The 14,594-nt window shown below is 52.3% G+C and overlaps 1 protein-coding gene and 5 non-coding genes across 7 annotated transcripts; 4 read left to right on the forward strand and 2 right to left on the reverse strand.

Moving 5' to 3' along the window:
- Positions 1–375: 375 nt before the first annotated feature.
- TRNAK-UUU (transfer RNA lysine (anticodon UUU)) lies at positions 376–448 on the forward strand. Its single transcript has one exon. It is a non-coding gene; the product is annotated as a tRNA-Lys (tRNA).
- Positions 449–1,037: 589 nt separating this feature from the next.
- TRNAQ-CUG (transfer RNA glutamine (anticodon CUG)) lies at positions 1,038–1,109 on the forward strand. The gene has a single exon. It is a non-coding gene; the product is annotated as a tRNA-Gln (tRNA).
- A 435-nt stretch (positions 1,110–1,544) lies between these two features.
- Positions 1,545–1,626, reverse strand: TRNAL-UAG (transfer RNA leucine (anticodon UAG)). The gene has a single exon. It is a non-coding gene; the product is annotated as a tRNA-Leu (tRNA).
- A 515-nt stretch (positions 1,627–2,141) lies between these two features.
- Positions 2,142–2,228, forward strand: TRNAR-UCU (transfer RNA arginine (anticodon UCU)). The gene is given in 2 exon segments: positions 2,142–2,178; positions 2,193–2,228. It is a non-coding gene; the product is annotated as a tRNA-Arg (tRNA).
- Positions 2,229–2,791: 563 nt separating this feature from the next.
- Positions 2,792–5,317, reverse strand: HES7 (hes family bHLH transcription factor 7). Of its 2 annotated transcripts, none has more exons than XM_068531486.1 (4): positions 5,276–5,317; positions 4,244–4,339; positions 3,586–3,668; positions 2,792–3,266 (listed from the first exon to the last, which is right to left on the reverse strand). In XM_068531486.1, exons 1-4 carry the CDS (start codon positions 5,315–5,317, stop codon positions 2,792–2,794), a joined length of 696 nt encoding a protein of 231 aa, XP_068387587.1. The 2 variants fall into 2 exon arrangements, with proteins under 2 accessions (XP_068387587.1, XP_068387588.1); XM_068531487.1 differs by having other exon boundaries at positions 2,792–3,246; positions 3,581–3,668.
- A 1,718-nt stretch (positions 5,318–7,035) lies between these two features.
- TRNAG-GCC (transfer RNA glycine (anticodon GCC)) lies at positions 7,036–7,106 on the forward strand. Its single transcript has one exon. It is a non-coding gene; the product is annotated as a tRNA-Gly (tRNA).
- Positions 7,107–14,594: the final 7,488 nt, after the last annotated feature.

A 14,594-nucleotide genomic window follows, 5' to 3' on the forward strand; every position in this document is an offset into this window, starting at 1 on the left:
TTCCGCTCCGGGCCGCCCTTGGCCTTGCGGCGGTAGGCGGGAGAGCCCAGGTGCGTGGGGTGCCTGGGATCTCGGTTATCCGGACTGGGAAGAACCCTCTCCACGAGGGACGCCCGCGGCCGGCAGCGCCCCCGTGCGGCCGATACCGACACCGCACCCACCTAGCCTCCGCGGCGCTCCAGCCCACAGCGTCCTAACAGGTGCGGCCGCTGTACGGAGGGGGTCCGATAAAGCGCAGTCACCCTCCATTAGCTTCACCGGCTTCCTCGAGGTGCGTTCTGTAGTCGCCTGCGCGCATGCCTACAGTACCCCTTTGCGTCAGCATTTTCGTAAATGCAAAACTCTTATAGGAAGTAGAAGAAGCTGAGTGGGAGAGCCCGGATAGCTCAGTCGGTAGAGCATCAGACTTTTAATCTGAGGGTCCAGGGTTCAAGTCCCTGTTCGGGCGTTCGCCCTTTTTCTCCAGCGGTACATGACAATCTTTAGAATACTTTTGAGTACAGTAAATAATTGTATTCCTTCGAACATAACAGAGGAAAAGAGTAACGCAAATATTGCTGCTTGGTGTTAAGAGGAAATGGTATTAAGTGCGTCAGGATTTTATTCAGAAGGCAGAACGAATGACAGTGGAGGGAGAGCAGAGATATTTTAGAGCAGTGCATATGCGAGCCATAGATGCGAATTTAAATTTTCTAGGAGCCACACATTAAAAACAGTACAAAGAAATAGGTGAAATTTCTTTGAAATTAATTTTAACATTTTACTTAACCCATTATATCCTAAATCTTATTTTATCATATAATCAATATTTTTAAATTATTAATGAAATTTTAACCATTTTTTTGTACTGTCGTCTAATTATAATGTGTATTTTATACTTACAGCACATTTAAATTCATATTTCAGGTGCTCGATAGCGGTATCCACCCTAATCCGACAACTCTTTTTTTTGTCTTCTATGAATGGCGAAGTATGGAAAGGCACAGAATAGGAAGTTCAGTAATATATATACTGTCAGAAGGCTGTCATAAGGAGTGGGTTCCATGGTGTAATGGTTAGCACTCTGGACTCTGAATCCAGCGATCCGAGTTCAAATCTCGGTGGAACCTTTACATTTTTGTTTTCACTCAATACCAATGTGTTTTATTATATTATTCATTAGTTTCATGTATGATATTCTCTTATGTTCTGAAAGGATCTGGAAAGAAAATTAAACTAGGATCTTACCTTCTGAGCTTTTCAGGCTAGATAATTCGAGCCTGTAGCACACCGTCAGGAGAACATACAGTAAGTCACTTAAATATATAGCAAGTTGCACTAATTTTGATAGGAATGTTATTTGACGACATGTTAAAGTGGAGATCGATTATGAAGGTCCGAGGTTTCTTTGGCAGTTTCCGTTATGTATTGGTTCGGGGCTGGGATGCAGACCTAAGTTCTGTCTGGAATACACGTTGGTGAGACCGCGACCAGGAGTTCTCATAAAAGTAAGTAATTTCCTTTAGGAATTAAAGAGTGCTTAAGCCTCGAGAAAAACTCTGGTCTGGCAGCGGTGGGATTCGAACCCACGCCTCCGAAGAGACTGGAGCCTAAATCCAGCGCCTTAGACCGCTCGGCCACGCTACCTGCGTGGGGGAAACTTTCTCCCACAGTCTTCCTAAGAGACTAGAAAGAAGGAGTGGCGCTACAAATAGTTCTGCTAAATTGGCTGGTCGTCTTTGGGAACTATCGAGATTCCTTCGGACAGCGGAGCAGCAGATGGGAAAGCAGAGAGACCAGAAGAAAGAGACACACAGAAAATTTCCACCAAAACAAGTTTATTCTTAGGGGTGGGGCCACATCTGGGAGTGGGATGCGCCTGGACTGGAGGCATCCCCCAAGCGGGCAGCTGGAGCTCTGTACTCGCTCGCTCGCTCGTTCATATTCAGTTGCGCTCTCTCCCAGTTTCTTCCACCCCTATGCTCCCGCACTCCCACGTGGCTCACGTGCTTTGCGCACGCTACCTCTTCCAGGCAAGCCTCTGAGGTCCAAACTACGCGCTTCTGTCACGCCCCGCCCAATTCCCTCACAACCCTCCCCCTCCCCCCGCCCCTTTCCCATTCTAGTACCCGTAAGCCGTCAGACGCCGCCGCCCGCCAGGTGGCTCTGTGGCGCAATGGATAGCGCATTGGACTTCTAGTGACGAAAGAGCGATTCAAAGGTTGTGGGTTCGAATCCCACCAGAGTCGATTTTATTTTTTTATTTTTTTTTTTTCCCTCTCCTCTTTATCCGGCTTTTCCTTAAAGGCTCCCATCCCTTCTCCCCCATCCTGTCTCACTGTTTTCCATTTGGTTTCAGTTCCAACCTCAGCCTCCGCTCTGCTCTCTTCTTTACTTACCTGTCTGCCCCGGGTCTTGGGCCAAGGAGAGCAGGACTGGGGGGGGGGCGGGAGACAGAAGGGGAGGGAAAGTGGGCGTGGACGCCGAGATAAAGGCAGGCCCCTGGCTCGGGGACACACGGGGATTTAATAACCACTTTATTCCATGCACTAGGGACTGGGGAAGGGACTGGGGCTGGGCCGGGGGCAGAGAGGGTACAATCCTAGACGCAAAGGGGGCAGGGAGAAGGGACAGGAACCAGGGAAATATATATTTATATAGATACTCTAATATAGACCACATCTCACCCGCGCGCCCCGCCGCCCTCCCCAACACCTCCTCACCCCAACGCCCGGGTCCCTCTGCTGCGCTCGGGCTGGAGTCTCTACCCCAACCCCCCAGCCCCCGTCCCCACCCCCACCCCCCCCAAAGCTCAGGGCCAAGGTCTCCAGAAAGCGGGCGGCGGGGGCGGCGGGGCCTTGGGCGCCCCGTCTTGTCTGTGAGGCGGCGGCGGCGGCGGCGGCAGCAGTCCGGTGAGGGGGGCCGGCGCGCCGGAATCCCCGGCTCGGGGGGAGCAGGGGGACGGGGACCATGCGCAGCGCGGGCTAGGGAGGCCCTTGTGCCCTGGGGGGCGCTGGTGCAGCGCGGGGCCAGGCGCTGGGGCGGCGGGGTCCAGCGGCGGGCGCGGCGCTTGGGGCCTCGGATCTACCGGTTCCGGCCGGGGCGGCTTGGGGCGCAGGTAACCTTGCAGCGCGGAGAAGAGCTGGGCTCGGGCGGCCGGGCTGGCGTCGTGCGCGAAGGCCGCCAGGCGAAGCAGGCACTCGCGGAAGCCGGACAAGTAGCAGCTGGCGAGCGCCTCGGCGTCCTGGGCTGGGGACCGGGGAACACCTGAAGCCGCGGCAGCGGGTACGGCCGGCGGGAGGACGGGCGGGCAGGGCAGGGCAGGGGTCCCAGAAGGAGGCAGGGAAGGGGCGGGGCGCAGAGATACCGAGGCCGGACAGGCGCACAGACAGAGACAGGAAGCCAGATGGACCGACAGAGGGAGAAAATGAGGGAGACACAGAGACAGACACGCGCGGGTGTTATTATTAACCTCGTCTCGGAGCGGAGCATGCCACTCCCCAAGCCCACCGTCCACCACAGGGTCCGCCCCATCTACCCCGGCCCGGGCCCCAGTGAATTCCCCCCTCCCTCCCTCCGCTGCCCCACCCCCGCGCTGTACCCGGGGGCTCCACCCGGCTTCGCTCCCTCAAGTAGCCCACGGCGAACTCCAGTATCTCTGCTTTCTCCAGCTTCGGGTTCCGGAGGTTCTACAGATGGGAGGGGAGGGCGCAGAGACAGAAAGGGGTGGGGAGAGAGGGGGAAAGTGGCAGGGGGAAGAAGGGAGGGGGGATGCGGGAGCTGGGGGTGCCCCTGGATCGCGTTTGTGCGCGGACCACAGAGCGCGCTACCGAATGCGGAGTGGAGATGACCAAGAATGGTCCTGGCCCACCCTGAGACGAAACTGTCCAACCCGAGGGGATGAAACCAACCCACACAGTGTGAGGAGCGGATTTGAACAGGAAACCCGGGGAATGAAATTAACCACCCCGCTGGCTATCTTGGGGAGTGTGGGGGAGGAGGAGGGAGAATTTACAGACCCTGAGGTTGAAACTGACTGACCCCGGGAATGAAATTTACAGAGCCGGGTGTGAAACTTACAGACCCGAGGGGTGGCGATGAAGATCGCGTTCTGAGAGCGAGAAGGGGTCTGGGATGGGATTCGAAGGGTCAGGATGCCTTGGGGCCAGGGTCGCCAAAGCAGCATATGCCCCCACCCAAGTGGGAAGCCCTGAGACAGGAGGACGGAATGCTTGGGGAGTCCGATGATGGCGGAAGAACTGACCTGGTCTCGGGTCCGCTCCAGCAGCAGCAGCCTCAGTTCTTCCAGGCTGCGGTTGATGCGGTCCCGGCGCCGCTTCTCCACAAGCGGCTTCAGCATCTGCGACCAGCAGGAAAGGGAGAGCGGGCCGACCCGACCGAGACTCAGCGCGGCCGCGCGGGCGTCGGAATCCCGCCGCTGGGATAGTCCGGCCTCCACCCCTTCCCCAAGACGCCAGAGAACCTAAGGCCGGGCCCATTCGATCCCCCTCCGCTCCCCCTCCCAACGCCCCTAGGGTCAATTTCTGTAGCTCGCCTCCTCTCCCGGGTCTTCTGCATTCTCCTCTCTCATTCTTGTCCTCCCTCCTCCCCTCTCTGTGTCTCTCCTCCTCCTCTTTTCTCTCTACGTCTCCGTCTCGTGCAGTCTTTCTCTGTCTCAGTGGAGAACTTTGGGGGCCCTCTTTGCGCCCAGACACGTGGGCCGCAAGGCGCCGGGCTGAGTTGGTGGCCCTGAGTGTAGAAAGGGAGATACCCAGCGCGACCGCGCCCCCTCTTCTCCCACTAACCCGTCTGTGCGGTCACCCTTCTCCGCTGGTTCTAAAATCTTCCACCTGGGCTCGGGCCTCTGGAACCAATGCCCTCCAGACTTTCTCTTACAAGGCTGCATTGGCCCAGCTCCGGCTCACACCCCGCGTGGAGCAAGTGCCTATCCTCTCCGCTTTTTGTTTCCACTCTCCTCCCTTAGCTCTGTGCTCCTCCTGCTTATTTTACTCGGACTCTTACCCCCGCCCAAGCCCGCCAGGCCGCAAGGTGTCAACTGCCATTACCCACCCCCCCCCCAGACCTCTGCTTCTGCCGCCCACCCAGTGCCAGCTCTGACGCTGACCCCTTCTCCATACTTCGCAGCTTCCTCCCCAGCTCCTGGCTCCTCGGGTCCCCCGCGCACCTCTCCCCCTTCCAGCCCTGCATCTCCAGCCTCTTCTCTGACCTTCCATCTCAGGGACCCTGTCCCCTGACCAGCCCAGGGACCTCTGCTTCCTCCCCTCCCGTCTCTCACCTTGGGGCCGTCCCTATTCTCGGCTCGATCCCGGGTGACCATCGCTCCTCCGGACCCTTGTGTGGACCGAGTCCCCGCTCTCCCTGAGCCTTATATCTCACAGGCTCCCGAGTAGGGGGTGGTAAAGACCCGGACCCGCCCCTTCGGCACCTGGCTCCTGCCCGACTCTACCCTGGGCACGAGGCTCCCGGAAAGGGGAGGAGCACAAGGGGGAGGGGTACGAGTGGAACTGGCCTGGGAGTGTGGGAAATTAGAGGCCAGTGCAGCACCGGCTGTTTAAGGACCATAAGGCTGTATAATGAGGCGGGACCCAGCTGAAGGGAGGAGGTAATTAGGAGAAGAGAGAGTTTGAGTAATTTGGGGATAGAACTCAGGAGTGGAGTTCAGAGTTCCCCCCGTTCACTATTTCAGCTTTCTTGGGAGCTCACTGTACCCCCCACTAACCCTGAAATCGAAAAGTTAGCACCCCTCAGCCCCTAGGCTGGATCCTATACATCTTTCCCCAAAATTCACCTCCTACTTGAGATAATGAGCCACCTGAGTGTGCTGGCTGGATCCGTTTATTCAACTGGCACTTTGTCTGCAGGTGGAAGAGAATCTCTGTTCAATCTAAGTCAATCATATTCAGTTCCCCAATATGTGCGTGTTCATTGTGCCCACTGGGCACTGGTCTAGGCTGGGACCGTTCATACTGAGATATGGACTGGAGGCCCAGTTTATTCCTGCCAGATTCGGTAGAAAATGCTGATGTGTTGTCAAGTAGCTATTTTAGAAGCACAGTGAAGTAGGTGCTCTGGGAAAGGGTCATCGTGAGGGACGGCTGGACTGGGGTGGGGGAAGCCTCATGCAAGAGGAAGCAAGGCTTTGAAGCACGGGTGGAGAGATCTTTCCACTTAGAAGTATTTGATTCAAAACTAATTATAGGAGATTCAGGTGTGCGCCTGCCAGGACACCTGATACAAGTGCGCTCGTGTTGCTTGCTCCTGGGGACCCCTCGTGATTACGGGGGGACAAGGAGCAGGCAGTTTTTTTAAAAAGATAAGAAAGGGAACAAAAAAGGGATCAACACCCACCTCAAACCAAGAGCATGCCACTCTGCAGAATGATGCGTGAGACTTGGAGACTTCAAAACAAAGTGCCTGAGAAGATAAAATCAGAGATTTAACGGGACAGCAAGAATGCCAGGGACAAGGACACAGAAAGACACGGTGGCGTTGCAGACCGAGTCAGAAGATAGCTGTGGAGTCAGAGACGGATGGGGCTCCTCCGAGCCCTCCCAGCGCCCGTCCACAGCTTGGTTTTTTCACGGAGCCTGCCTTGCCAAAGTCCGAGCCAGGGGAACACAGACCTTGGGGAGGGCGCTCCCATTTGGAATCAGGGAACCCAGCACATCCCACCTCCCCCTACCTGAGCCAAATGGGAGCGCAGATGTGTGGCCCCAGAACCCCCCGCTGCCCCCCTCCTTGGGAACCTGGGCTGGGCTGAGTTTTTCTCACCTGCACGCGAGGCTCGGGGCCCCCGGCGGCAGTTCGCACCCGGGTGTGGGGCCGCCCCTGGCCATATGGGGCGACTTTATGGCCGGGTGACCGGATCCAGGCGGGAGGAAGGATGGCCTGGCGCTCCACCCATGTCAACTATTGGGACCGTTTCTCTGCGAAGCCCCTGGCTATAAAGCCTTCCTGGCCATAAAGCCTCCCTGGCCATGGTCGCCTCGACTCCTTACAAACTGAGTTGGATCTACCGAAGGCTAGTGTCCACTTGCATTGGTGGTTCAGTGGTAGAATTCTCGCCTGCCACGCGGGAGGCCCGGGTTCGATTCCCGGCCAATGCATTCTCTGACTTTTTGTCCTTTCTCCAAAGATGTCTTTTCTGATGTATCTGAAAGGCATCTTAAGATTTCTACCCAATATTAATATTAATACTTAGCTTTTTTACTCTGTCGCAGAGTTTGAGGCGCCGGATCCAGACCCTGATTTCGAACGTCCTCACACTCACATCCTCCCAGCCTGGGGGTCCGGCTGTCCACACCCCTTCCTCCGCCCCCTGCCCGCACCTCCGCAGGCGTGACCCTGAGAAAGGACCCGGCGCTGGGATCCCTGCCCCGGGGGTCCTCTCAGCCCTCCGCGGGGGAGGGGCGAGGTCCTCCGCCCCTTGCGCTCTAAGGCCCTGGCTCTTCTTTCCTTTTCTCTTCCTCGCTCTCTCTCTCAGTTTCTGTTCTCTGGAGCCCGCCTTCTTTTTCTAAGTCCCCGGTCACGGCCTTTTTGTCCCGCCTTCTATCGGCGTCTCTGTCTCTTTCACATTCTTTCCAGGCCTCTTCACAACTGTTACGCTGGGTCTCTCTGGGACTTCTGTGGTCTCTGCATCTCTGGCTCCGGGTCTCTCCGGCCTCTGCATCTCTTTCCGCGTCTGCGTCTCGATCTCTGGGATCGTCTCTCCAGGACTGTGTCGCCTCCCGGCCCTCTGTGCTCCCACGCTCCGGCCATCCCCTGGGAAGGTCGCTCACACCTCCAGGTTCCTGCCACTCCCCGCCCGCCCCTTCCCGGCCGCTTTGATCCCGCACGCGTCGGGCCGGCGGGCGGCCGGGCTCCCGCCAGCTGCCGCGGCCACTTGTGAGCGGGGGCGGGGTGGCCGGGGCTCCCGGGCTTGAGCGCTGGTTTTCCGCCGTCTTTCCCCGCGCTCGCGCCCCTCCTCCGGGCACAGTCTCCGGCTGCTGCCCGGGCTGCCGCGGGCCCGCGTCTCTAGTTCGCTGAGTCTGGTCCCTCTCAGTCCCTCTCTCTGGAACTCGCCCCGGGTCTGGGTCTCTGCCTCTGGATCCTGTCTCCTGTCTCTTCCAGCTCCATCTGGGCTTCATCTTCCTGCTTCATCTGGGATAGGCTTGGGGTCTTTTTTTTCGCCTCTGGATTGTGTCAGCGACTGGGCATGCTCTCTTCTCAACTCTAAGGCGTGACAGTGGCCCCCAGAAGGAAACTCTACAACTGTCTGGGCATCTGTATGTCGGTGTGCACAGCCGCTGTACTCAGTCACGAAGCCACTATTTATGGAGTGCCTCTTGTGCACCAAGTGTTGTTAGGCATTGAGGATGCCTTGGATCTGGGCTCTCCTTACACTTACATTATGGTGGGGGCGGGGAGAAGACAGAAAATAACTAAGAAAGCAGAAAATAATCTAAGATGGTTATGAGGGTGGGGCCGGGTACAACTGGTCGTGGCAATGACTTGAGAGTGAAGGGCTACTTTACTCTGGGTGATCACGTAATAGGGAAGAACCTTTGTGTTCTGTTACAACTTAATCACTAAAGGGATGTTGCCCATAATCTTAAATTACACATAATGGCCCGTCTCTGGGAACCCTGCCTCCCAGGTCATGAGCATTAAGATAAAATACCCTTGTTAGCTCACAGGAAACCTCCTGACCAGGTCCACCTGTGCTGGAAGGCAGACATTAACACATCCCTTCTGGAGGCTGACCAGAACCAAGAAATGTTTGACTTTACTCCCTCCCCTTTTGGTATAAAAGAAGCTGAATTCTAACTCAGGCAAGATGGTTCTTTGGGATAGAAGTCCACCATCTTCTTGGTCAGCTGACTTTCCAAGTAAAGTAGCTATTCCTTGCCCCCTACAACTCATCTCTTGATTTATTGGCTTGTGGCAGTGAGCAAGCCTTGCTGATCATGCCCAGCTGGCCCTGCTTGGGGAATTCTCGGGTAAGGCCCTAGCAGCTGCCAGGACCACTCGTCCTGAGGATCTGCCCTTCAAAATTCGCCGAAGCAGCACCGACTGCCCTGGCCAGCACTTGGCAGTTGGAGCAAGGAATCCACGTCTGGGAGCTAATGGGCTCCATACTGTAGGGTAAGTCACTCCGGTGTGTACAGCAGGAAACTTTATTTCCTCTATGTTTGGGGTTTTTTGTCTGGAATAAGCCAATTTGTTTTGTATTTGAGTGGGGGTACCTTGTTGGAGAGAGGAAAGAGTTGCTGAACTTTTACCTAATTTGTGAACCAGTTCGTTTGTTTCTTTGGATGCTAGCGTTTGTGTGTGCCATTTGTGTTTTGTTTGTCTTACATTTCTGTATTCAAAAATGGGGAAATGTTTCAACTATCCCTAAAGAAAGCCCTCTGAGGCACGTTTTGATAAATGACCGGATTACAGCCAAGAACTCATGAGTGGGACGAATATATTTTATTGAAACAATGCGTGGCCACAGTACCTGTTAGGATCTCCAGAAGGGGTTTAGGCATGGTTATCTTGGGACCCTGTGCACCATGTACTGCTACGCTTGCTGTGTTAATTATATCATTTGTGGTCTCCTGTGTCGTTGGTATATGTAAAACCCCAAGACCAAACTTGAGGATTTATTTAGGATTTTCTGTTGTCCTTTGGGTTTTTCACTTCATTTTGTTTGGTACTGTTTCTCCATTTACAACCAAATCAATTTTGCGATATTTAGAGCTTTTACTGATGTCAAATGGAGGAAAGGAACAACGGGGGGAAAAAAAGAAGTCTGTGGGACATTCCCAGAGAGAAGAGAAAGGTTCCAGTTGGTTCCTAAAATCACCAAAAGCCCCATCCCAGAATTCAGCCTGGTTGGTTGATGCCAAAGCAAAAAGTCATCCTTTTGATGGTTAGAAATGATCAATTGCCATTTATGATTTTATGGTGGCTATTCTGTGAAAAAGCAGGGAAGAATAATGAAATCCTTTATGTGTAAGCGTTTTTGCTATTACATCAGGGAAAATAAAAAAAGGAAGGGAATGAGAGCGAGAATATGTTGCTTCAAACCTTAACTCCTCCATCCAAGCAAGCTGTCTTAGCTGCTCTGACCACTATGCCAGTATATCCACTCCTTCCAACACCTTGCACTCCTATCCAGCCCCACTTCCTGACACTGGGGCTCAGGACTTCCCCTCATCATAGGAATCAATTAGAAAATCCTGTGTTTGTTAGTTTCTGGGGCACAGGGACTTGGTCTGGTATTGTCACATAAGACCCAACTGGGCACCCAGTTTGGGCCAGAAGGCACTCCCGGGGTGGGGCGATTTCCCTCATGCCGTTATCTCATAGGGGGCCTGAATGCAAACAGCCAGTTGGCGGGGCTTCTCAGACTTGTTTAATTGGAAAGATTGCAACCCTCCTTTACAGGGAGGATCCTTCACACCTGAAGCCCACTTGGCAGCCCCCACAGCTGAACCCAGTTGGGACCCCAGCAAGGGAAGAAGGCCCTTATTAGAGCACTGCTTATTAGTGCACCTTGGCAGGGCTTTGAAAACGGGAACCAAAGCAAAAGGGTTTGAACAAAATTCAAGAAATTCAGCAAAACAAATGAAGAACTCTCGGAATTTTTAGAAAAGATTTATCAGGCCTACAAACATCATACTAATGGAGACCCTGAGGCCCCTGAAAATATTAGAATGGTAAATTTGACATTTTGGGGGGCAAAGTGCCTCAGCTATCAGGAGAGAGCTGCGAAGATGAGATGGTGCTTGATTGAACCCTTGATTGATGGTGCTTGATTGAACCCTTCTCAACTGGTAGATGTTGTTCCCTGTTGAACACTTTTAAAGCAACAACAGAAGAAAGAAGATGCAAAACGAAATGCCACTTCCTTTTGGCACAGTGGCATTGGATTCCCAGAAGGCGAATAACCTGAAAAAAAGTAAGCCCCCACTGGGGAAGGAACAACGTGCTTACTGTCAGGAGGAAGAATATTGGAAAACAGATTGCCCTAGGTTAAAACAGAAGAAGAAACACAATAAAAGAAGACAGCCTCTTGCATGGTAGAAAGAGAGGAACACTCTGATGAATGAAGAGGCCCAGGGACTCCCTTGGACTTGAGGTGCCCAGTTCCAATTTCCCCACAGGAGTCCCGGGTAAAATCGACAGTGGGAAATGAGCTGATTAACTTTCTGATAGACCTCACCCTGAAGTTTTTTCACCACAACAGCTTGACGTCAGTCCCATCAGAACAGGCTTTAAGCCTACAGATGGAACTCATAGTTAGGTTACTCTGTGGCTTCAATTTCTATTGGAAAAAATGTCCACTTTGTTGCTGGTGCTCCTCGGACAAATAGTACTGGCCGGGTAGTACTGTACGGTGTTCATGAGAATGGCAGTGTCACAGTTATTCAGTCTCACGGGGGTAACCAGATTGGCTCCTAAGTTGGTAGTGTGCTGAGTTCAGTCGATGTGGATAAAGACACATTACAGATGTGCTCTTGATCACTGCACCAATGTACACAAATGACCTAAAGAAAGAGGAGGGAAGAGTCTAGCTGTTCACTACCACAAAGGGCGTTTTGAATTGGCACCAATTTCTGGAAGGCCCCAAGGGTGTTGAAAATGCTCGGTTTGGTTCAGCAACTGCAGCTCTTTCAGACGTCAACCTGGATGGCTTTCATGACATGATCATTGGTTCACTTTTGGAAAATCAGAACTTAGGAGCTGTGTACATCTACCATGGTCGTGAGGGCAGCATTTGCATGAGATATTCCCAGAAAATCTTGGGATCTGTTGGAGCCTTTAGGAGCCATCTTCAGTACTTTGGGAGATCCCTGGATGGCCATGGAGATTTAAATGGGGATTCCATCACCGATGTGTCCATTGGTGTCTTTGGACAGGTTGTTCCCCTCTGGTCACAGAGTATTGCTGATGCTTCCTTCACACCAGAAAAAAATCACTTTGTTCAACAAGAATGATGAGATAAACCTCAAACTCTGCTTCTGTGCGAAGTTTAGACCTACTAAGCAAAACAATCCAGTGGCCATTTTATATAACATCACAATTGATACAGACCAATATTCATCCAGAGTAACCTCTGTGGGTTTATTTAAAGAAAATAATGAACGGTGTTTGCAGAAGACCATGATAGTAAATCAAGCACAGAGTTGCTCTGAGTACATCATCCACATAGAGCCCTATGATGTTGTCAACTCTCTGGATCTGTGTGTGAACATCAATCTGGAAAAACCCTGGCACTAGCCCTGAAGCCTACTCGGAGACGGCCAAGAACTTCAGTATCCCTTTCTATCAACAGAAAAAAAAAAAGAAAAGAAATCATACACTAAAAAGGAACATCATTAATATATGTCGAGAGACTAATTTAACTTGGGATAAGGCCTTGCCAGTTGCCCTGCTCACAGAAGCAGGCTTAAATTAAGCCCCTTTGAAATATCGTGTGATAGGCCATTCCAGGTGTCTGCCCAGCAGGAGAATCTATAAATGCTCTGAAAGACCTAGCATTTGCCGATTATGTAAAAACGTTGGGCGCTATACTCATCTCTGTTCATGAGTTGGGGGGGTCAGAGCTGGAGGGTAAACATGGAGGAGCCATTGGAAGATAGATGGCTTTTAATGCCGTGAGACTGGGGTGCCTAGGGAGAGAGTGTGGAGAGAGAAGAGAAGGAACGTGCAGCATCCCAACACGTAGAGGTCAGGTTGAGGAGGAAGACTTGTCAAAGGGATGTAGAGTTAGAGAAGTAGCAGAAAAGCCAAGTGACCTGGAGACCAAGAAAAGAGAGTGTGTGAAGGAGGGAGCCGTCAGCTCTAGCTAAGCTGCTGGGAGGTCAAGTAGGAAGGGAGCTAAACAACCACCCGGTTTAGCTCTTAGAGATCACAGATGCCCTGGGGGGAGAGTGACTCCCTGCGGTCCCACTCGAGTGGGTCGAGGTGAGAATGGGATGTGAAGGCATGCAGACGGTGGCTGTAGACACAACTCTGTCAAGCTTTGCTGCGAATGGGGAGGAACACTGTTGGCAGCCGGAGCACAAGAGAGAGATGAGGATTGCTAGAGTGTGTTTGATGCTGGTGGGAGTAACCAAGGGTGGGTGGGCGGGTAGACTTCGCTACCAGGTGGAGAAATGGGTCTCAGGTAGTAGGGAAGACTCCTCACCCCCAGGGAGATGGGGAAGACAGGGGGTGTGGGTCACGTAGAGTGTGGGAAGGATGAGGCAGTTTCCCTCTAGTGGTTCCTGTTTTCCCAAAGAATGAATTAATCCTGTGATAAACCATAATGGAAAAGAATATGAAAAAGAGCATATATATATATATATATGTGTGTGTGTGTGTGTGTGTGTGTGTGTGTGTGTGTGTGTAACTGAATCACTTAGAAATAGACATAGAAATTAGCACAACATTGTAAGTCAACTATACTTCAATAAAATAGAATTTTTAAAGAAAGAATGAATCAAGCTTATTGCTGGAGGGGAGAGAGCTACAGGTCCTTTGAGGAGAAAGAAGGTGTGAAATGTTCATTTTGGGGAGTAGGAAACCAAACCTTCTAGGATAGAATAGGATTTCTAGGCAGGTTGAGAGTCCATTTGAGATGTGGAATCAAAAATTACAGTTTCAGAGGTGAATGTACCATGAAGCTAATGAAATGTACAATTCAGGACCCCTCACTTACGCAGGCCCCTGGGAGGGTCCCAGCAACGTGCTCACACGGCCATATGCTTCTGTAAAACTTGCCAAAACAAGATACTTTAACTGCAAATGTTAAAGCCCACTGTCTGTTTTCACTCCAGCTTCCCCTGTGTCACCCTTCCCCCCGCCCCCGGTGTTGGAGTCGCTGTGGGCATTCGAGGGTATGTTAATGGGAATGCAGCTAATGTGGTTCCCAGTCACTTCCACACATAGTTAAGCTAGCCCAGCCATCCTGGTGTGGGAATGGCTTCCAGGGAAACTCCTGTCACCTGTGCCCACTCACTAGGCATCATGCAGTGAAGGTGCAAAGCCCAAGGGCACATGTGATATGAATGCATCCAGTGCTCTTGTCACTATAAGTACATGGGTGGTAGAGGAAAAATGAGATTTGAAATATACAAAGTCAGTAGCCAGTCTGTGGAGAGTATTACAGGGGTATGCAGGCAATTAATTGATACCAGTAAGGTATTTTTCTGGACTTTGTAACCTTTGTGGCATTTGCCAGCCTTTTCAGTTTGTAAGTCGTGATCTCTTGTTTCACAGTAAATATTATATTTTTTCATCTTTATTGGAGCATAATTGCTTTACACTGTAAATATTACTTTTTGTACCTAGTTTTAGATAATTTTCTTGAAAAGCTCTCACCCCCCAAAACAATTATATACACTTCAGGCTCCCCAAACCTGAGACCAGTTGGCCTGGTTGGGGGATTCTCTCCAGCCATCGCTCCTGTGTAGATGTGGCTGTGACGGCATCCTCCACACCCATTCCCAGGGTTTCCAAGGCTACGGGTTGGGGGCCTCTGTGGATGGCACGTCTCCGTGTCAGCGCAGGCCTGTGTGCGTGTCCCTTGTGGTTGTCTGTGTACATGGTGTGTGTATGGGTGTCTGGGCCTCTGGCCTGTT

The sequence above is a fragment of the Eschrichtius robustus genome, chromosome 20, assembly GCF_028021215.1.
Source record: "Eschrichtius robustus isolate mEscRob2 chromosome 20, mEscRob2.pri, whole genome shotgun sequence".
Classification (NCBI taxonomy): Eukaryota; Metazoa; Chordata; class Mammalia; order Artiodactyla; family Eschrichtiidae; genus Eschrichtius; species Eschrichtius robustus.